Raw genomic sequence first — 16,268 nt, 5'->3', positions numbered from 1 at the left:
AGCGCCTTGAGACCTGACGGTGATTTGGCGCTATACAAGCTGTAGTTAACAATAACAATAACTGTGTTTGTTTGAACATGTGCAAGGGATCTTGTGTACAAAGACGTATCATTTTTATAATCTCTGATCCAAAATTCATGTGCTCCACCTCCTGGAACATATTTCACAACAAGGTGCGAAAGACCTTTCTCACATCTAAGAAACCCAATGGTAGTTCCAACTCACTATCCATTTTCTGTCCCATAACGTGCGCTAGTCGCCGTGCAATCAACTATGCTCTATGGCCAGATACAAACCGCTCTGATATTCATGTGTCAGATGTGGCATTATCTTGGTCAGACACTGCAGTAGTAATTTTCCCAGCATTTTGCTATCAGAGTTATAACGCAATGGATTTTTATTTGGTTTTGAGAGCATGACCATCGGGGATTCGCTTATCGATATGGTCACATGCTCCCTGTCAGAGCTTCCATGTAAACTTCCAGCAGAGGCTATTCTAGCCTTGACCCATGTGCTTTGTATATGTCTGTTGGTATACCACCAGTTCTGAAGGGCTTGTCCAAGATCACTTCTTAAACGCAGTCTGTACAATGTGAGCAAATATTCACAGAACAATGTATTTCTTGTTTATTTCTATTGCTGTGCTCCCTACTGATGGTGTTGGGTGTGGTGGGGCAGGTCTGTTTTTAGTAGCCACATAATAGTTTCCCACTTTTGCCCCTCTTGATGTAATCTCTGCCTGAGTTCTCTTGTATTGAACATTTCTAGCTCTTAACCTTTCTCATGAGGTCAACTTTGAGAACTTGCATAGCCTGGGTTGGGGATGCACATATTGTGCGTGCCTGCTTCATTTTGACCACTTCTACGAGAGGGAAGAAGAGGTTGATCCTTCCTTGCTTCAGTCAGTCATCCGTCCAGTAGTTTTGACCCTCTCAAGGCCTTTGGAACTGACCATGTCCAAGAAAACCTCTGTCAATGCACCTGTCCCAGCAAGAACCTTGGGGAGGAGGGCGGGATGGGGGTGGGAGGGGGGGATCACACTAAAACATTGACTGTCATCTCCCCAGCTTTCTAGAGCTCTGGACAAATTTCTTCTGGTCCCTTCTGAAGGTACAATTTATATTTTCAAGCAGATAAATGTATGCAGGGCCCAAAAGGAGGGAATATCTGGATTCACAAGTTCATCAGGCACCTTGACCACCACTGCTGCCAGTTCCAAAATCTTTGTTGGGGCTGAATAAAGCTATTGTTATCCAAGTATACCAGGATCTGTGAATACCTCTCTTGGGAGTCCCTGTTGTATTTTACAAAGAAGTTCACAATCTTGCCATCCTAGTCTGTCATCACCATCACTCTGCCTTCAACAGACTTCCTGTGACACTGCCTGATGGAGATTCCTGCTCTTCCTATTCATGAATAATCTACACCTGTTTTGCCCATGAATTTTTTTCTTGAGGACAGGTTCCCATTCAGCTGATGGAGGATTACACAAGCCACAGACAAGAAACTGGTCTTAAGGAGGCTTAGCTGTCTCAGTCCTGTGTTCTTGTATTCTCCCATATCCTTGTATTTGGGCCCTTGTCCGAGAAAGTATCTTGCCTATAGTCAGAGGTTGATGAGGGAAGAAGGTCACTGGGCCATGCCATTTCCTCCTAGTTTCTCATAGTGCACCTGCCACTTCTGAAAGTCTTGAAGAGTTTCTCGAATGGGTCTGCCTTAATCCCAGCCTCTTCAGCCTAATAGGCGGGCTCCATTGGGGACCCCGCCTGCTCCCTTGGGGTACATGAGATTAGAAGTGTTAATCGAGCCTTGTGGGACCTGGGTGTGAATCTTCTGCAAAAGTTTCAGAGCTGTAGCATCTAGCATTAAGGTGAATTTGGGATCAATACTATAGAAATCCTGTTAGTCTTTCGGGCAGTCTGCCTGCGGGTAGTGGCCATGGTCTTGTGATATCCTTGTCAATTAGATATGCCTTTCCTTGACAGTCTCTCCCTAACTGGTACATTTGGACAGAGCACCTAAACTAAGTGTTGCATATTAGTTCTTCACGTAACATGGCTAACAGTGGTCATTAGCCCGTCCTTTATGGTCTTACCTCTTCAGCCTCTCAGAATACCTGTGAGTGTTCTAACTTGTACCTTTTGGCAACGATTTGGCTGACCAGACCAGAGAGGGAACGTCCCCTACACAGCCTGAGCAGCACCTTGCACCAAGAACCCACGGCGGTCCCTCCATCTGCTGCCAGTAAGGTGGTCATAAGAAGCAAGAAACCTGAGAAACTAGGGAAATCTACAAAAAACAAAACTAAGGAAAAGAAAAGAAGCAAATACCACTCGCTCCAACCGTGAGTCAATTGCTGGTCTGTGCGTGTCCCTCTCTGAATGCGTCATATAAACCTTTCACTACAAGACTGTGTATTTAGGGCTGGGTCAATGTAAAGTTATGGAGTACATAGAAGGATCTAATATGTGTACCATAAGGCAGTTGTACGCAGAGTTGAAAGCTAGCAAAACTGACGAAAGGGGGAAATATGCTCTAAAATGGTCAGAAAAACTGGGGTCAGAGCCAGAAAGCTTTCAGTTATCTTTGGATCTGGGAAGAACGGTGCTATGCTCAGCTACTTTACAATCACAGCATTTTAAGACTGTATACTCACTGTACCACACTCCGGCCAGAATCGCCCAATGGGGCGGTACAACTGGAATAACATGCCCCCGCTGTGACTCAACCGATGCAGACATTGTACATATGTTTGCACAATGTCCTCAATTGTACACCTTGAAAAAGGCTATTGAGGAGTTTTGGGATAATACGCTCAAGATTAAGATAAAGCTCACAGATGAACTAATTATTCTGGGGGTGGGGGATATGTCAGATGGATTGCCAGTAGAATTCATGTTTGTCTCCCTTGCGGTGTTTCGTATATGCATAGCAAGAACTTGGTTGGACAAGGCTCCCCCCCGTTTCAAGCATGGATCGCAAGCCTACTTGCTATGTATAATCTAGAAAAGGCAATCTACGATAGGAAAGGTAAGAAAGCTAAGCTATTAGGTCAAAGGATATGGCAGCCTATCACAAACTGGAAAAGCCGCAGACTAGACATAGGACAGGCGGGGGAAGGTTGATTTTTGCTATAGAGTTAGGCACATAATGCGGGATAGGTCAATATGCAAGTTGTGTATATCTCTCATCTTTATGGATGCTTATTTCTCTTTTTCCGTTTTTCTTTTTCTGGAATGTTTAGAATATACTGTGTTGATTTGGGGGACCTCTTACGACGCCATGTATTAGAAGTATGCTGTAATTTGGTTATCTTGTACAATCACTTGTGGAACTGGTGTGTGCTGTAACACATACAGGAATTGTGCGGAAAAGTTTTCTAAAAAATGTCTAATAAAAATATTTTTTTAAAAAACAAGACTGTTTATTTACACTTTGGAGGTGCCGAGCGAGAGCAAAGATCAGACCCCACCACTAATTAATCCTGTTTGGCAGTGGCAATTGTCATCATTAAATGAGTTGATTTGGGGCAAAGATCGTGCCCCAGTGTGAAGGTCAAGCACTCTGAAGACTCGCACCTGAAATGTGTTGATCGGGGGCAAGCATCAAGCCTGTGTTGATCGGGGCAAGCATCGAGCCCCGTGGTCTTAGAACGTGTTTGGCAAATATAACACAAACCGAGAAGGAAAAGAAATTACTTACGAGGCACTCCTGATGTCACTTCTAAACCGTGAGTCAGTTACTAAGTGTGCGTGCTTCCTCCTGCATGCGCGATCTCTGCATGTCCAAAGCGGTGCCAGGCAAAACTGTCATGCGCTTTCTTCTGCTTGCGCGACCCTCTGCATAATCAAAACGTTGCCAGGTTACGGCGTCACTAAGCGGCGTTACCTTGACACAAAGTAAAGTATTCTGATTAGTGTTTTTTTCTCGCTGCATCGCAGCGCTGCTGCGTTGATTAAAATGGACTGCTTGTGAAAAGTTGGCCTGATATGTGATGTCCACTATTCTAGTGGGCACCTTGTATCAGTCCAAACAACCCTTATGGGGATGGTTGTAAAGTCAACCTTATAGACCAGCTATCCTAGTGGTAGCATGAACAAAGCAGTCTTAGGCTAAACTCAAGAGGGCATGTGAAGCCAGCTGTTTTACCATACGCAACCCCCTTAATACCAACTGAAAGGACACCACACAGGTTGTATATCAAAATATATATGTATTTATTTCTAACACAATCCTCTGAACTCTTTATGAGGTCAGAGGCACCAGCACAATACAAGATACTCAATTAAAATACAATAAGTTGCACAAAATACAGTAATGCCCTAGGGGCACTTCGAACCATATACTAAAATATTGGTATAAGAACCACGTCACGAACAAAGGAAAGGCCTAGGGCCTGGAGAATCGCTGGGGCTACACTGTACTACCAATGGATAGAGAGCAGGAGGCCCACGGGATGCGCGTGCAGTGTCTTTACAGGCACGCAAGTTACCATAGAGTTAGAATGGGAACGAAAGAAATGGAAACTAGTTCTTTTAGGACCCCTCCGGATGGACTAGGGAAAAGCTACTTGAAACTAGGACACTAGGATAGTCAATACCCACAGGAGTACCGAAATACTTGCGTTACCTCACCCACAGGAAGCGGGTGCATAGGTGTCAAATTGTGTGGGGTTTCGTCGCTGATTCCTATGGAGCCTTGGAGAAAGATGCTGCGGGCGACCAGGAGAGAAGTGTCCGGGTGGATCTAAGGGCGGATAGAGGATGAGGAGTACCTGAAAGCAGAGGGGACAGAGTCTGGTACACTAGCCAGTGACCAGGATGGACCAGGAAGGAACCATGCGATGTCGCGAAGCAATCGGGTGATGTCGTGAAGCTTGTCTCTGCAGCCACGTGGACCAGGAGGTGTCGACGACCAGGAGCTGGGCACGGACTGTCCCACGAAGGATCTCGCTGTCGGCGGTGTCTGCTTCCGGATTGGAGTCAACAAGCCTTGGCAAAGGCAACCCATGCAGAAAAGGAAGATGGCTTGTCAATCAGACCAGCAAGGTCTGATGGGCTGCTCCTTTTCAGGGGAAGAAAGGGGAGAAAAGAATTTAGGAAGAAGCCTATACACACTTGCAATACTTTATACAAAAAATAGTAGAATTTTATTCAAGTTATATTTCTTGTTAAAAACTGTTCTAAAAAAGGGAGAACAATTACGCTCAAAATGAAAAGGAATGTCGGCAACACATACATAAAAAAATTGACCTTCCATACCAGTGGCTAACACATAAACATGATGGATACAGAAAGGAACAACAAGATAAAAATACTGTGTCCTTTATCAAATTATGGCCACAGAAGTGTCGACGGCGTTTCAACCGCTCGGTCATTAGGCGGTCATCTTCAGGACAAAGAGTTGTTATGAGCGTTTGTATTCTATACAATAGAATTTTTTTTTTTAAAAAGGATATTGTTGACATGTATAAGGTAGGTTTCTTCAAAGGAAAAGAGCAGGAAAGATAGGGAGAGGGGGACATGAAACCACCGAAAAAAATCAGTAAAGCTTGGTAGGCACCCACCATCATTTTCTGGCAGGAGAGCATTTCATCTGATTCCAACGTTTTGACATAGAGCAGCTCTGAAGCAAGTGAGGCAGATGATTAAAAAAAAAAAGAAAAAATCTAACTTTGTCTCAAGAAGAGCTGCCACCGTTCAAATCGATATAGAAAGGCTATGGATCTCAGGAGAAGAAATGCAAACTGGAAAATTGGAAAGTGACAATTAGTATTTCAATTGTGACCTGTAGAAAACTATTGCAAGTGAAATGCGAACCTAATTTGAACCTGCACAGAGAACATAGAACTGGGACTAAGACTACAAAACCAAGAAAACAAAGGACTGAGGGAGTGAGCCCAGAACCGGGACAGCGAGCCCAGAAGCGGGTCAGTGATCTTAGAACTGGGAGCCAGAACTTTCAATGGACAAAGGTTACAGAACCAGTACCAGAGGGGACAAAGGTCCTAGAACCGTAAATGGACAAAGGACCAGTACCAGAGGGGACAAAGGTCACAAAACCAATACCAGAGGGGACAAGGGTTCCAGAACCGGCACTGGACAAATGTCTCAGAACCAGTACCAGAGGGGACAAAGGTCCCAGAACCGGCAATGGACAAACGTCCCAGAAGGGCACAAAGGTCCCAGAACCAGAGGGCACAACGGTCCCAGAACCGAGAGGGGACAAAGGTCCCAGAACCAGTACCAAATGGGGGCAAAGGTTCCAGAATTAGGATGGTGTATGAGGCCCAAAACCGGTGAAAGAGGCCCAGAACCAGAGAAAGTGAACCAGTACGAGAACAAAGCGGCCCACAACCAGGACAGTGTGTCCACACTCGAAGAATCAAATCGACTTACATACTACTGAGTATCTAATAAAAAAAATGTGTTTTAATTATGAAGTATGTTGTGATCATATGTCAGTCCGAAGCACTTCAGGTAAGAATAAAAACACCTAAAATCACATGCAGTATTGCACTTGGGAAGACTTGAAGATTACCCGGGACTGTGGTATCTACTGTTGGAGTTCTACGGACCTCACAACTTCACATTAAAGGAAACTGTAACTAAAGCATTGAGGCATCTGTTGAGCTGTTCATCTTCAACATGGAGCGGAAAGTAGTAGTGGACAGAGACAGATTGAAGAAAGTGAACTGTCTCTTCCTATTTTTGGTGGACAGGGACAGATTGAAGAGAGTGGACTCTCTTCCTGTTTTTGTCAGTCTAAGGGAAGGGGAGTAGGTGGCGGTGATGCCGGTTAGTTGTTTTGGAAGATGTCTCTCACCTCACCCTTCACTCTTGACACTCTTTACCCTTAAACGCACCTTTTGCTTTCGCTAACAAAAAATAGTACAAGACGTCGTAGACCTCCTACCGGTCTTAATCAATATTGTGTTGTCTCCCATACATTAAGCTTCATTTTTGTGATTTATTAATTTATTTATTTCCTTTTCTCTGTAAAGGAGGAAGATGTGTTGTATATTAGTTCTTCATGTAACAAGGCCAACAGTGGTCATTATTAGGTCTCGCCTGTCAATGTGCATGCGCATTGAGCTTGCGAGACTATGGGGGCTTAAACAGACTTTAACCAACTTGCAAGGAATCGATGGCGATTCCTTGCAGTGCCCGTGAAATTCAAGCTCAATGCGCATGCGCATTGACATTAAAAGCGCGTGCACATGCCCCCCAGCCGCCTGCCTTGCATGTCTTTTCCCTCAGCCGCACTCCTCCCACACCCCCGCTCCGCCCCCTCCCCTGCCTGCCGTGTCGCATTTCTTCAGGGCACCTCCCCTCATCAGTTCCCCAGCAGCATCTGTTCCCCAGCCTGCCGAGAGCAGCTCTTCCTGCTCCGCCCTCTCCCCACTCTCTCTCCCCTCACGACGCTCCTCCCGCTCCCCCCACCCCCCACTCTCTCTCCCAGCACACCTCCCCCTCCAGCATACAGCACGGAATTCAGGCATCAGCTGGACATGCGGAAAATTTACAGTGCGGCTTCTTTGGTTGCAAGTCGCCTCCAGCACAGCCCCTGCCCGATAGCTTTCAGTCTCTCCTACCCATCTGTTGACTAGAGATTGCATAAACTGCTCGGTAAAGAAAGAAAGTTACACACTATTTTGTTCTGCAGCTCTTCCCGCTCCGCCCCTTGCTCTCCGCCCCCTGCCTCCCCAGCCGCCAGCACCTCCCCTCATCCGTTCCCCAGCAGCATCTGTTCCCCAGCCTGCCGACTCTTAGTCGATCAGCCTATAATCCACTTTACAGCAACACATCGCCCATAACAAGGATGCTCCGCCAGCAGCTCTTCCCCTCCCCACTCTCTCCCAGCACACCTCCCCCTCGCTCCGCCCCTTGTTTAAAGCTTGAAAATACATCCCGCCTCTCCTCCCCCTTCCTTCCCTCCCCCCGGCTTCTTCCCACCCTCCTCCCTTTGCCCGAGGACATCACGAGAGCCGCTAACCCTCCTCCAGGAGCCAGATGATGAGGGAGGAGACGCACAACTGCGGACCTCTCCTGCTGGCACACGAACAACGTCACCTTCTTCACTCTTCAGCACACCAGCCATATTTTTGGGGGACTAGCCAGAGTTGTTAAAGTTGAGCTATATGTACTGTGAAGCCAATGCAGACAGCGGCAAAGTGGCTTTGAACGAAACTCAAAACAAGTCACTCTCACTAGGGTCCGCAAGGCTTTAATGTCTAGAAAGAGTGCACGCTCTAAGAGCTGAAAAAATAGACAACGTTCGCGTTCACTCAAATTCTGTGATGCTTCTATCCACAGCTCGAAAAGTTATTTATAAAGAAAGAGACATCTCTCACTTTCCTCTCGTTCCTGCCAGCTGTCACCTCCACATTCCATATCCTCCGTACTTTTAATTTTGAATCATTATGTTGCCCTCCTTCTCCGTAACTCATTCTTTCTCCTGACTTTTCTTCCCTTTACTCCTTTGTTATCTACTCCCAACGTACTTCTCTCTTCTAATTTCATTTAATAGGTCGAGCCTGGTCAGCCCATGCACTGCTATGCAAGGTGTGCTGTATTGGAGTATGGACTTGAAGCCCTGCCCACTCTCTCCCCACCACCACATCCACCGCCACCGCATCCACCACCACCGCATCCACCACCACATCCACCACCGCCACATCCACATCCACCACCACCACATCCACCACATCCACCACCACCACATCCAACACCACCACCACATCCACCATCACCACCACATCCAACACCACTTCACCACCGCATCCACCACCACCACATCCACCATCACATCCACATCCACCATGATATCCACCGCCACATCCACCACCGCATCCACCACCACATCCACCACCACCACATCCACCACCACCACATCCACCACCACCACATCCACCACATCCACCACCACCACATCCACCACCACCACATCCACCACCACAAAAACCACCACCACCACATCCACCACCACCACATCCACCACCGCATCCACCACCACCACCACATCCACCACCGCATCCACCAGCACCACATCCACCAGCACATCCGCCACCTCATCCACCACCGCATCCACCACCACCACATCCACCACCACATCCACCACCACATCCACCACCACATCCACCACCGCATCCAACACCGCATCCGCATCCACCACCACCACCACATCCACCACCGCATCCACCACCACCACCACATCCACCACCGCATCCACCACCAGCACATCCGCCACCTCATCCACCACCGCATCCACCACCACCACATCCACTACCACCACATCCACCACACCCACCACCAGCACTTCCACCACCACATCCACCACCACTTTCACCACATCCACAACCACCACATCACCATCACATCACCACCACATCACCACCACATCCACCACCACATCCACCACCACATCCACCACCACATCCACCACCACATCCACCACCACATCCACCATCACCACCACCACCACATCCACCACCACCATATCCCCCAGATCCACCACCACCACATCCCCCAGATCCACCACCACCACATCTATATGTGTGTGGCTCTGTGTGTGTGTAGGTGCAAATGCAATGTTCTTGGATTTTTGTCACAATAAAATACACTGAACATAATCTTCACAAAAGTTATTTACAAACGTTTAAGCTATTGCCATTATAAATTAAATAAATTATTTAAGTATTAATTATTTACAAAAATTAAAAGCCATTGTTATTTGTAATATCAATACATCTAAGTCACGTAAATACAAAACATGTTGCATTACAAATGCTATAGGTGTCACATTTGCAAAAGTTATAACTATTGGCATTGTAAATGACAAAGCTATTAATTTAGCTATTTTCAAAAACAACACATAAATAAAAAAAAATCATTTACAAGACCAATAGCTCCAACTTTTCTAATGCGAGACCTATTGCATTTCCAATGCTTGTTGTTCTTACCTCCTCAGCCTCTCAGAATACCTGTGACTGTTCTAACGTGTACAGGAGTGTTCCATTCTTGTAAGTTGAGGGTCTGGTCAGCTGTCAAGGTGTGCGCTCAACTGTGTCTTAAATAAATCAACCTGTAACTTAACTAGAAGTGTCCTGAATCTATCTACAACACTAAGCAATCCTTGACATGTACTCACTAAAGCATCGCTGCAAAGTACTGCCAAGAACTTGAGACTTTGATGGGAATTTCTTTAACCCTTCTTCAAAAACCTGCTTGAAACCAGTGTGCCACTGTGACTTAAAATGGGTGACCGAGCTCAAGTGAAACATAGACATGAAAAGCGGACTGAGGCATCTGCTGCAGGGTTGCAGTCCTCATTCCTTACTCGGTCTCCTTACTCGGTCTCCTTACTCGGTCTCCTTACTCGGTCTCCTTACTCGGTCTCCTTACTCGGTCTCCTTACTCGGTCTCCTTACTCGGTCTCCTTACTCGGTCTCCTTACTCGGTCCCCTTACTCGGTCTCCTTACTCGGTCCCCTTACTCGGTCCCCTTACTCGGTCCCCTTACTCGGTCCCCTTACTCGGTCCCCTTACTCGGTCCCCTTACTCGGTCCCCTTACTCGGTCTCCTTACTCGGCTCATGCAACAATCGAATGTAACAGAGTAGCAGAGGACCGCATGGGCAAGATGTAGGCTATGATATTGGGTGACTGCCGGAGCAAGGTCAGGCAGACTTCCCTATGTACTCCCTCAGGGAGAAAGCTGACCCAGACAGGAACAGGTGGTCAGCGGGACCTCAACAGTTACCAGTAAAACAAATAGCATCTAAGAATGTATCAAAACATATATGACAAATAGAATGTGAAAAAAATATAGACAGCTTAATGGGGGCAGAGGAGAGGACTTTTCTTGACTGCCGCAAGGAGCAAAGAAAAAGGATGATGGAAGACTGCGCAGCCATTTTGTTGCACTATTAACTTAGCGCCTGGATATCCCTTGGGGTGATTAGCGCACTCTACAAATCTTGATTGATTGATATTAAGTACCATTGAGTTGGGTAACAATAAACATCTGTTATTCAGCACCTTGAGACCCATGGGTGATAAGTGCGCTTTACAAATCCACGCGTTATATTATGTTTATGTTAATGTGATGACTTCAACCATGGGACATCTAGTTTTCAGTCCATGATTATATGCGGGTTTGTTTTTATTCTTGCTGTTTTAACTAGTAAATAATGTCTAGTAACATAATCTCCTCCGGTCCTGCCATAGAACTGAATATTCGAGAGTCCATTTGCATAATCTTTTTTTGTTTTGACAGTCCTGGTATGTCACTGGCCACCTCTGAGCCGTTGGACGCCATGTCGAAGAAGTATTTGATTGTGATGTCCTATTTGAAAGTTCTTTTCCTCCTATCATTGTAATGCTTGGATGCTTAGTCATCTGTGCAGTCAGAAGATGGGAGTCCAGGTCACATGAACTGAACTGCCTGTCTGAGGAGGGCGCTACTTAGGTTCTCCCACTTGCATAACCCGCCAAGGCCAATGTGATTACTGCACGATACTATCACTCGCACCCCAGAAAATGATCAAATCTCCCACTGCTAGGCTCTCTGCTGACTGCAATGTTTGCATTTGGAGCGAAAATCTTGCCTCTCTTTAAATAAAGGGTGCGGAGGCTAACGAGACGATGCACTGCCAAGGTGAAACCGAATACGGACTGAAGTGTAATGTATATCAGGACTGAAACTGGAGGGTGTTGGGCTCAATAACTGTGCAGTTTTCACGTCATTTGACGTGAAATAAGGCAAAGGTGTGTACGTGCTCTAGGACAAACAAGCTGTCGGTTTACAATTTGCATTCAGCCTTTCCCGACACTTGAGAAAACATATTTCCGCTCACCCATTCATGTTTTTTTGTCCCACTTTCCCCCCATAAATAAATGTTGCGTGTAAGACAGTTGTTGGTGTAACTTTCATTGGTGCAGCAGGTGCAGTGGCACCAGGGCACAGAGGCTGGGCAGCCACTGAACCCTGTTTATTGCAGTGGTGCTGGAACGATTTTTGGAGTATTTAGTTTATTGTTGACCGTTCAATTATTTAAAATCATTACAGTAAGAAATAGAATAAATAACAAGAAAATAAAACAAGAGGAAAAAAAAGTAAACAATTGGGTCCCCTCCCCTGCTGCACCCCACCTCCGCCAAGCTGCGAGTCTTTCAAGTCCTGTTTCCGACAGTCGTGTCCTGTGTTACAAAGTACCTTTTTGCCATCAGCTCCGGAAACTTGATTTTGCTTCTGCAGTGGGTCAATCGGGTTGGCTCCTCAATGCCCTTAGGTTGTTGCTGAAGCTCGTTGTTTGTCTGTTTAATGCCTCTCTATTGTGCCTACTTGTGGTAAAGCACTTGCGCCTAGAGCCAGTCTAATCTGATGGCTAAATTTTGCCGCTCTGGCGAGAGAGTGGGTTGTGGTTTCCGAGAAGCACCAATCTGATGCCTCCCTGCATGTTTTGATGCCAAGGTTTCTAAAAATGGGGCGGAGCATCCTTTGTCGCTCACTGGTTAATTTGGGGCAGCAACATAATAAGTGGAGCCAGGATTTTTGGAGTAAGGGTGCTGACATCAAGGTTACAAAGCTGAAGTCATAAGGATGGTGAAAAATCCAAGCGTCACACCAAGAAAAAGTATAGCAAAGGAGCCGCTTTGAGCAGGAGAGTAGTACAGGTATGGTATGTAGCCGATGGTGGGCCTTGGAGCACACGATCTGAAATATATTACTAACCCGTGATGTGGCAGAAGACTGTCGTTTACAGATACTAATAATAATAATATCCACATTTGTAAAGCGCACACTCACCCGTTAGGGTCTCTAGGCGCTGGGGGCCGTCGGGAAGATTAAGCGAGCTATTGCCCAGCGTCACATGGTGCTGGGCTAACCTGCCGCCGGAACCGGGGATCGAACCGTGGTCCCCAGATTCCGGAGTCAGTCGCCCTGGCCGCGGCGCCACACCTCTTCCCTTACCACATCTGCCACTGAAATGGCCACACAATTCACAGACCTGCACATTTATGGATAAAACTATGTAGTATAGAAACAAATGTACGTGGAAATCGGGTTTCAGCAAATATTTATCATTTGCACATCACCAAGTAAAGTGCTTTAAATTGTTTTGATCCCATTAAATTCTTTGTGTCTATCACACTTTACAATTGCAGAAGACAAATGTGCTTTCCTAACTGCTACGTTTTCAAATGTGTACAGTTTTGTGTTTAAAAAAAACCTGGTATCGTACAGCCTTTCGTTTCACGCTGTCCCTGTGCCTCAGCAAGATTCAGATAGTTCACTTTAAGACCCTGGACAAATACCGGGACTCTTATAACCCGCCATAAACAAGCAACAACTCTAAGCCACCAGCCTGAGTACTGCATGCCCCATTGTAGGGACCCTAGACAAAAGCAAGAGTGACGAACTTCCAGAATTTCTTTTCTACTCACTTTCTCCTTTCCTCTTTCTTTTCCTCTTCACACCTCCGTCCCACCCTGTAAGTGGACAGTTGGACAAGGGGATCAGCCGAGCACGTATATATCTGTAAGGTAGAGCCACACAACCCAAAGAGCTTGGGCAGAAACCATGGAACGAGTTATCCATTAAAATAGTATGTTATGTTTTATGTGTATGTTTATCCGTATGTACAAAAAGATAAAAATTTACCGAAATAAAAAAAAAATACTCTGGAGTCTGAAAAAGAAAAGTGAATATCAATTGCCATGTTAAAAGTATAATCAGCACTTTGTCAGAAGACAAATCCCGACAATAGCACTCTGACCTTGATTGAACAAAATAATAAAAAACTAAAAGTATCCTTATGTCTGAAGTGAAGCACCCCTGCACCCTTACTCCCAACGTCCACCTTTTATTTCCTGTATTTAACACCAAACAGTGGCCAGGGACCCGTGTCTCTCCTTGCTGCAGAGCCCAAAACGCTTTGGCAAATACATGCATATTTGTCGAAAAGGACTCATTCAGGGTCTTGGAGTTGTTTCCATTTTGCACAATCTTGTGTTGTGTGCAGTGTGAGGAGGTGCAACTGGAGGAATAGCTCAACCCGTACCTTAGCTGTTGAGCGGCTTTTCTGTGCCTCTTCCCCTGGAATGACCTCAATCTCTGTCCAGCAGTGTCTGATGAATGCCAGCTTCAGATGAATTATTTTAATACTTGGCCTGATGTGATTTATTTGTGCTGATAAGTTTTACCCCGAATGATTTATGGCCGTTTCTTCTGCCTAGGAGGCGAGTCCCGATGGAGATAGCTGCGCTGTGTGCATCGATAACTACAAGCCCAATGATGTAGTCCGCATTTTAACGTGCAAGTAAGTATCCTTGGAAACAAAGAGGCTGTTTTGGATTTTTGTGTAGATATTAGCTGGGTAATCTCTCAAAGTGTGTCTGTTCCGTTTGATGTTTGCATCATCCAATAGCTAAACAAGGATGCATGCTGTGGGGGCTGGTGCAAGCGAGAAAAATGGTCCTTTAACTGCTATTGGGCTAGTCATATGCAGCAAATATCAGGGTTCAATGGGCCCCTAGGGGCTCTGGTGCCACTGCGCCTGCTGCACCAATAATAGCCACTCCCCTGGCTCCATCCATTATGAACATATTGCATTGAAGAAATGCTCCATACATGAAGAAAGACATTGGGTCTGCCTCTTTTAGCCATCATTAGCTTTTTTGTGTGTGTGTGTCAGGGCCTAAAACAGCCTCATGCCATCAAGGCAGTAAATCTTTTAGAAGGTAATTTGCTGCAGGTTTTGCTTCTCTCTGAGAGAGGCTCTTAGCAGAAGGCCATGCAGAGCACACCTTTTAATTGTATTGGAGAAGCCAGCATTTAGTCACCTCCTCATCTCACAAGAAGTGTGTGTGGCTTCCGGTCAGATGCATGGTCTTCTGTCCTGTTCAACATGCTCCAGGCTCGATTTCGCCTTTCCTTCTCTGTTGTGGTTTGTCAGAAACATGAGCTGGGCTATAAAAAATTCTTTGTTTGCTACTTGTTTCCTATGTTGGCCATATTGTGTATGGCCCACAATAACCCATCAACATGTTAACCTCAAACAATAATATTGTATATTAGTAACTGTTAGACTTGATACCCTTGGGTGGGAGTCCCCAAGCTTTGTCTTTACCCATCCTATTTTGCTTAATTTGTTTTGTTCGCTTACGGACTCTGTGCACTTTGCTGCTGCTAAAGTGCATGAGCCCTGTTCTTAAAACATGGTAAAATTGGCCTACATGCAATTGTCACATTTAATTTATTTGTAACTCTCCAATAAATGGTACTACATGTACCCTGGTCCTGTAAATTAAATGCTGCTTGTGTTCCTTTAGCACTCATTATGCCACTCTAAAGTAGCACTTTAAAACGTATCTCTGGCCTGCCATTGCAGTCTCTAGTACAGTTGTGTACTGCCATTTCAGCCTAGCAAAGTAAAATGTTGGCAGGCCTAAAACTTTCTTTAGTACTTCTAAATCACTCCTAAGGTGGACACAAACAGCTCCTAGTGCAGGGTGCAAGGTATTTAAAATGTAGGACATGGGGACTTACGTTTTCGATGTCTGGCAGTGAAACACTCCTAAAGCTATTTTCACTGTAGTTAGCCCTATCTCTCAAACAGACTAGCAAAGGTTTACCATATTATATTTAATAAATGCTAACTTTGGATTGGGAGCACCTAGTGATACACTGTTTAGTCTATAATTATTTGTAATTTTAAATCCTCTTTAATGCTAAAGTCGAATTTTGAGTCACTATTCAGAAAATGCCACTTTTAGAAAATTGGCATTTTGTTGTCCCAACCATTTGTGCCTTCCACCAGTGTCCTGGGTCACATGACTATGAATGGCTCTGCTATTGGGGTTTGTGTATTTCTCCCAGACAGTGGCACATAAGGAACTTGGTAAGAACAGTATGGGCTATCCTGCTAGTATGGCTGGGGCACAGCTGTTACCTGTCTCACTTATGCTTCAAAGGGCATTGCCTAATACACACACTCACAGGAACCTGACACCAGCCTTTTGTCACCCCGACTGGAGCCTAGACAGGAGAATGAAAGTGCTTTCAAAAACCAGATGTGAGGGTAGGACAAGGGGTCCGCCCACAGGTATAAACCTGGGACCCCCAACCAATCACTTCTGGACCTGTGGAAGACTCTAAATTACTGCCCTGCGGCTGGAAGGACTGCCCTGCTGCTGGAAGGACTGCCCTGCTGCCCAATGAAGGAAGATTGGATCTGCTTCTTGTAACCAAGACCAACAGAGTGACT

General features: G+C 45.7%; 1 protein-coding gene across 2 annotated transcripts in view; it reads left to right on the top strand.

Annotated features, from left to right (window-relative positions):
- Nucleotides 1–16,268, top strand: part of RNF128 (ring finger protein 128) — a 756,868-nt gene that overhangs the window by 687,383 nt on the left and 53,217 nt on the right. For both annotated transcript variants that reach the window (XM_078688665.1, XM_078688666.1), the window contains exon 4: nt 14,239–14,321. In XM_078688665.1, coding sequence (XP_078544791.1) covers nt 14,239–14,321 — 83 coding nt within the window. The remainder of the gene's footprint in view (nt 1–14,238; nt 14,322–16,268) is intronic.

Source organism: Lissotriton helveticus, chromosome 4_1 (assembly GCF_964261635.1).
Source record: "Lissotriton helveticus chromosome 4_1, aLisHel1.1, whole genome shotgun sequence".
NCBI classification, from domain to species: domain Eukaryota; kingdom Metazoa; phylum Chordata; class Amphibia; order Caudata; family Salamandridae; genus Lissotriton; species Lissotriton helveticus.
This window is presented reverse-complemented; position numbering and strand designations above follow the sequence as displayed.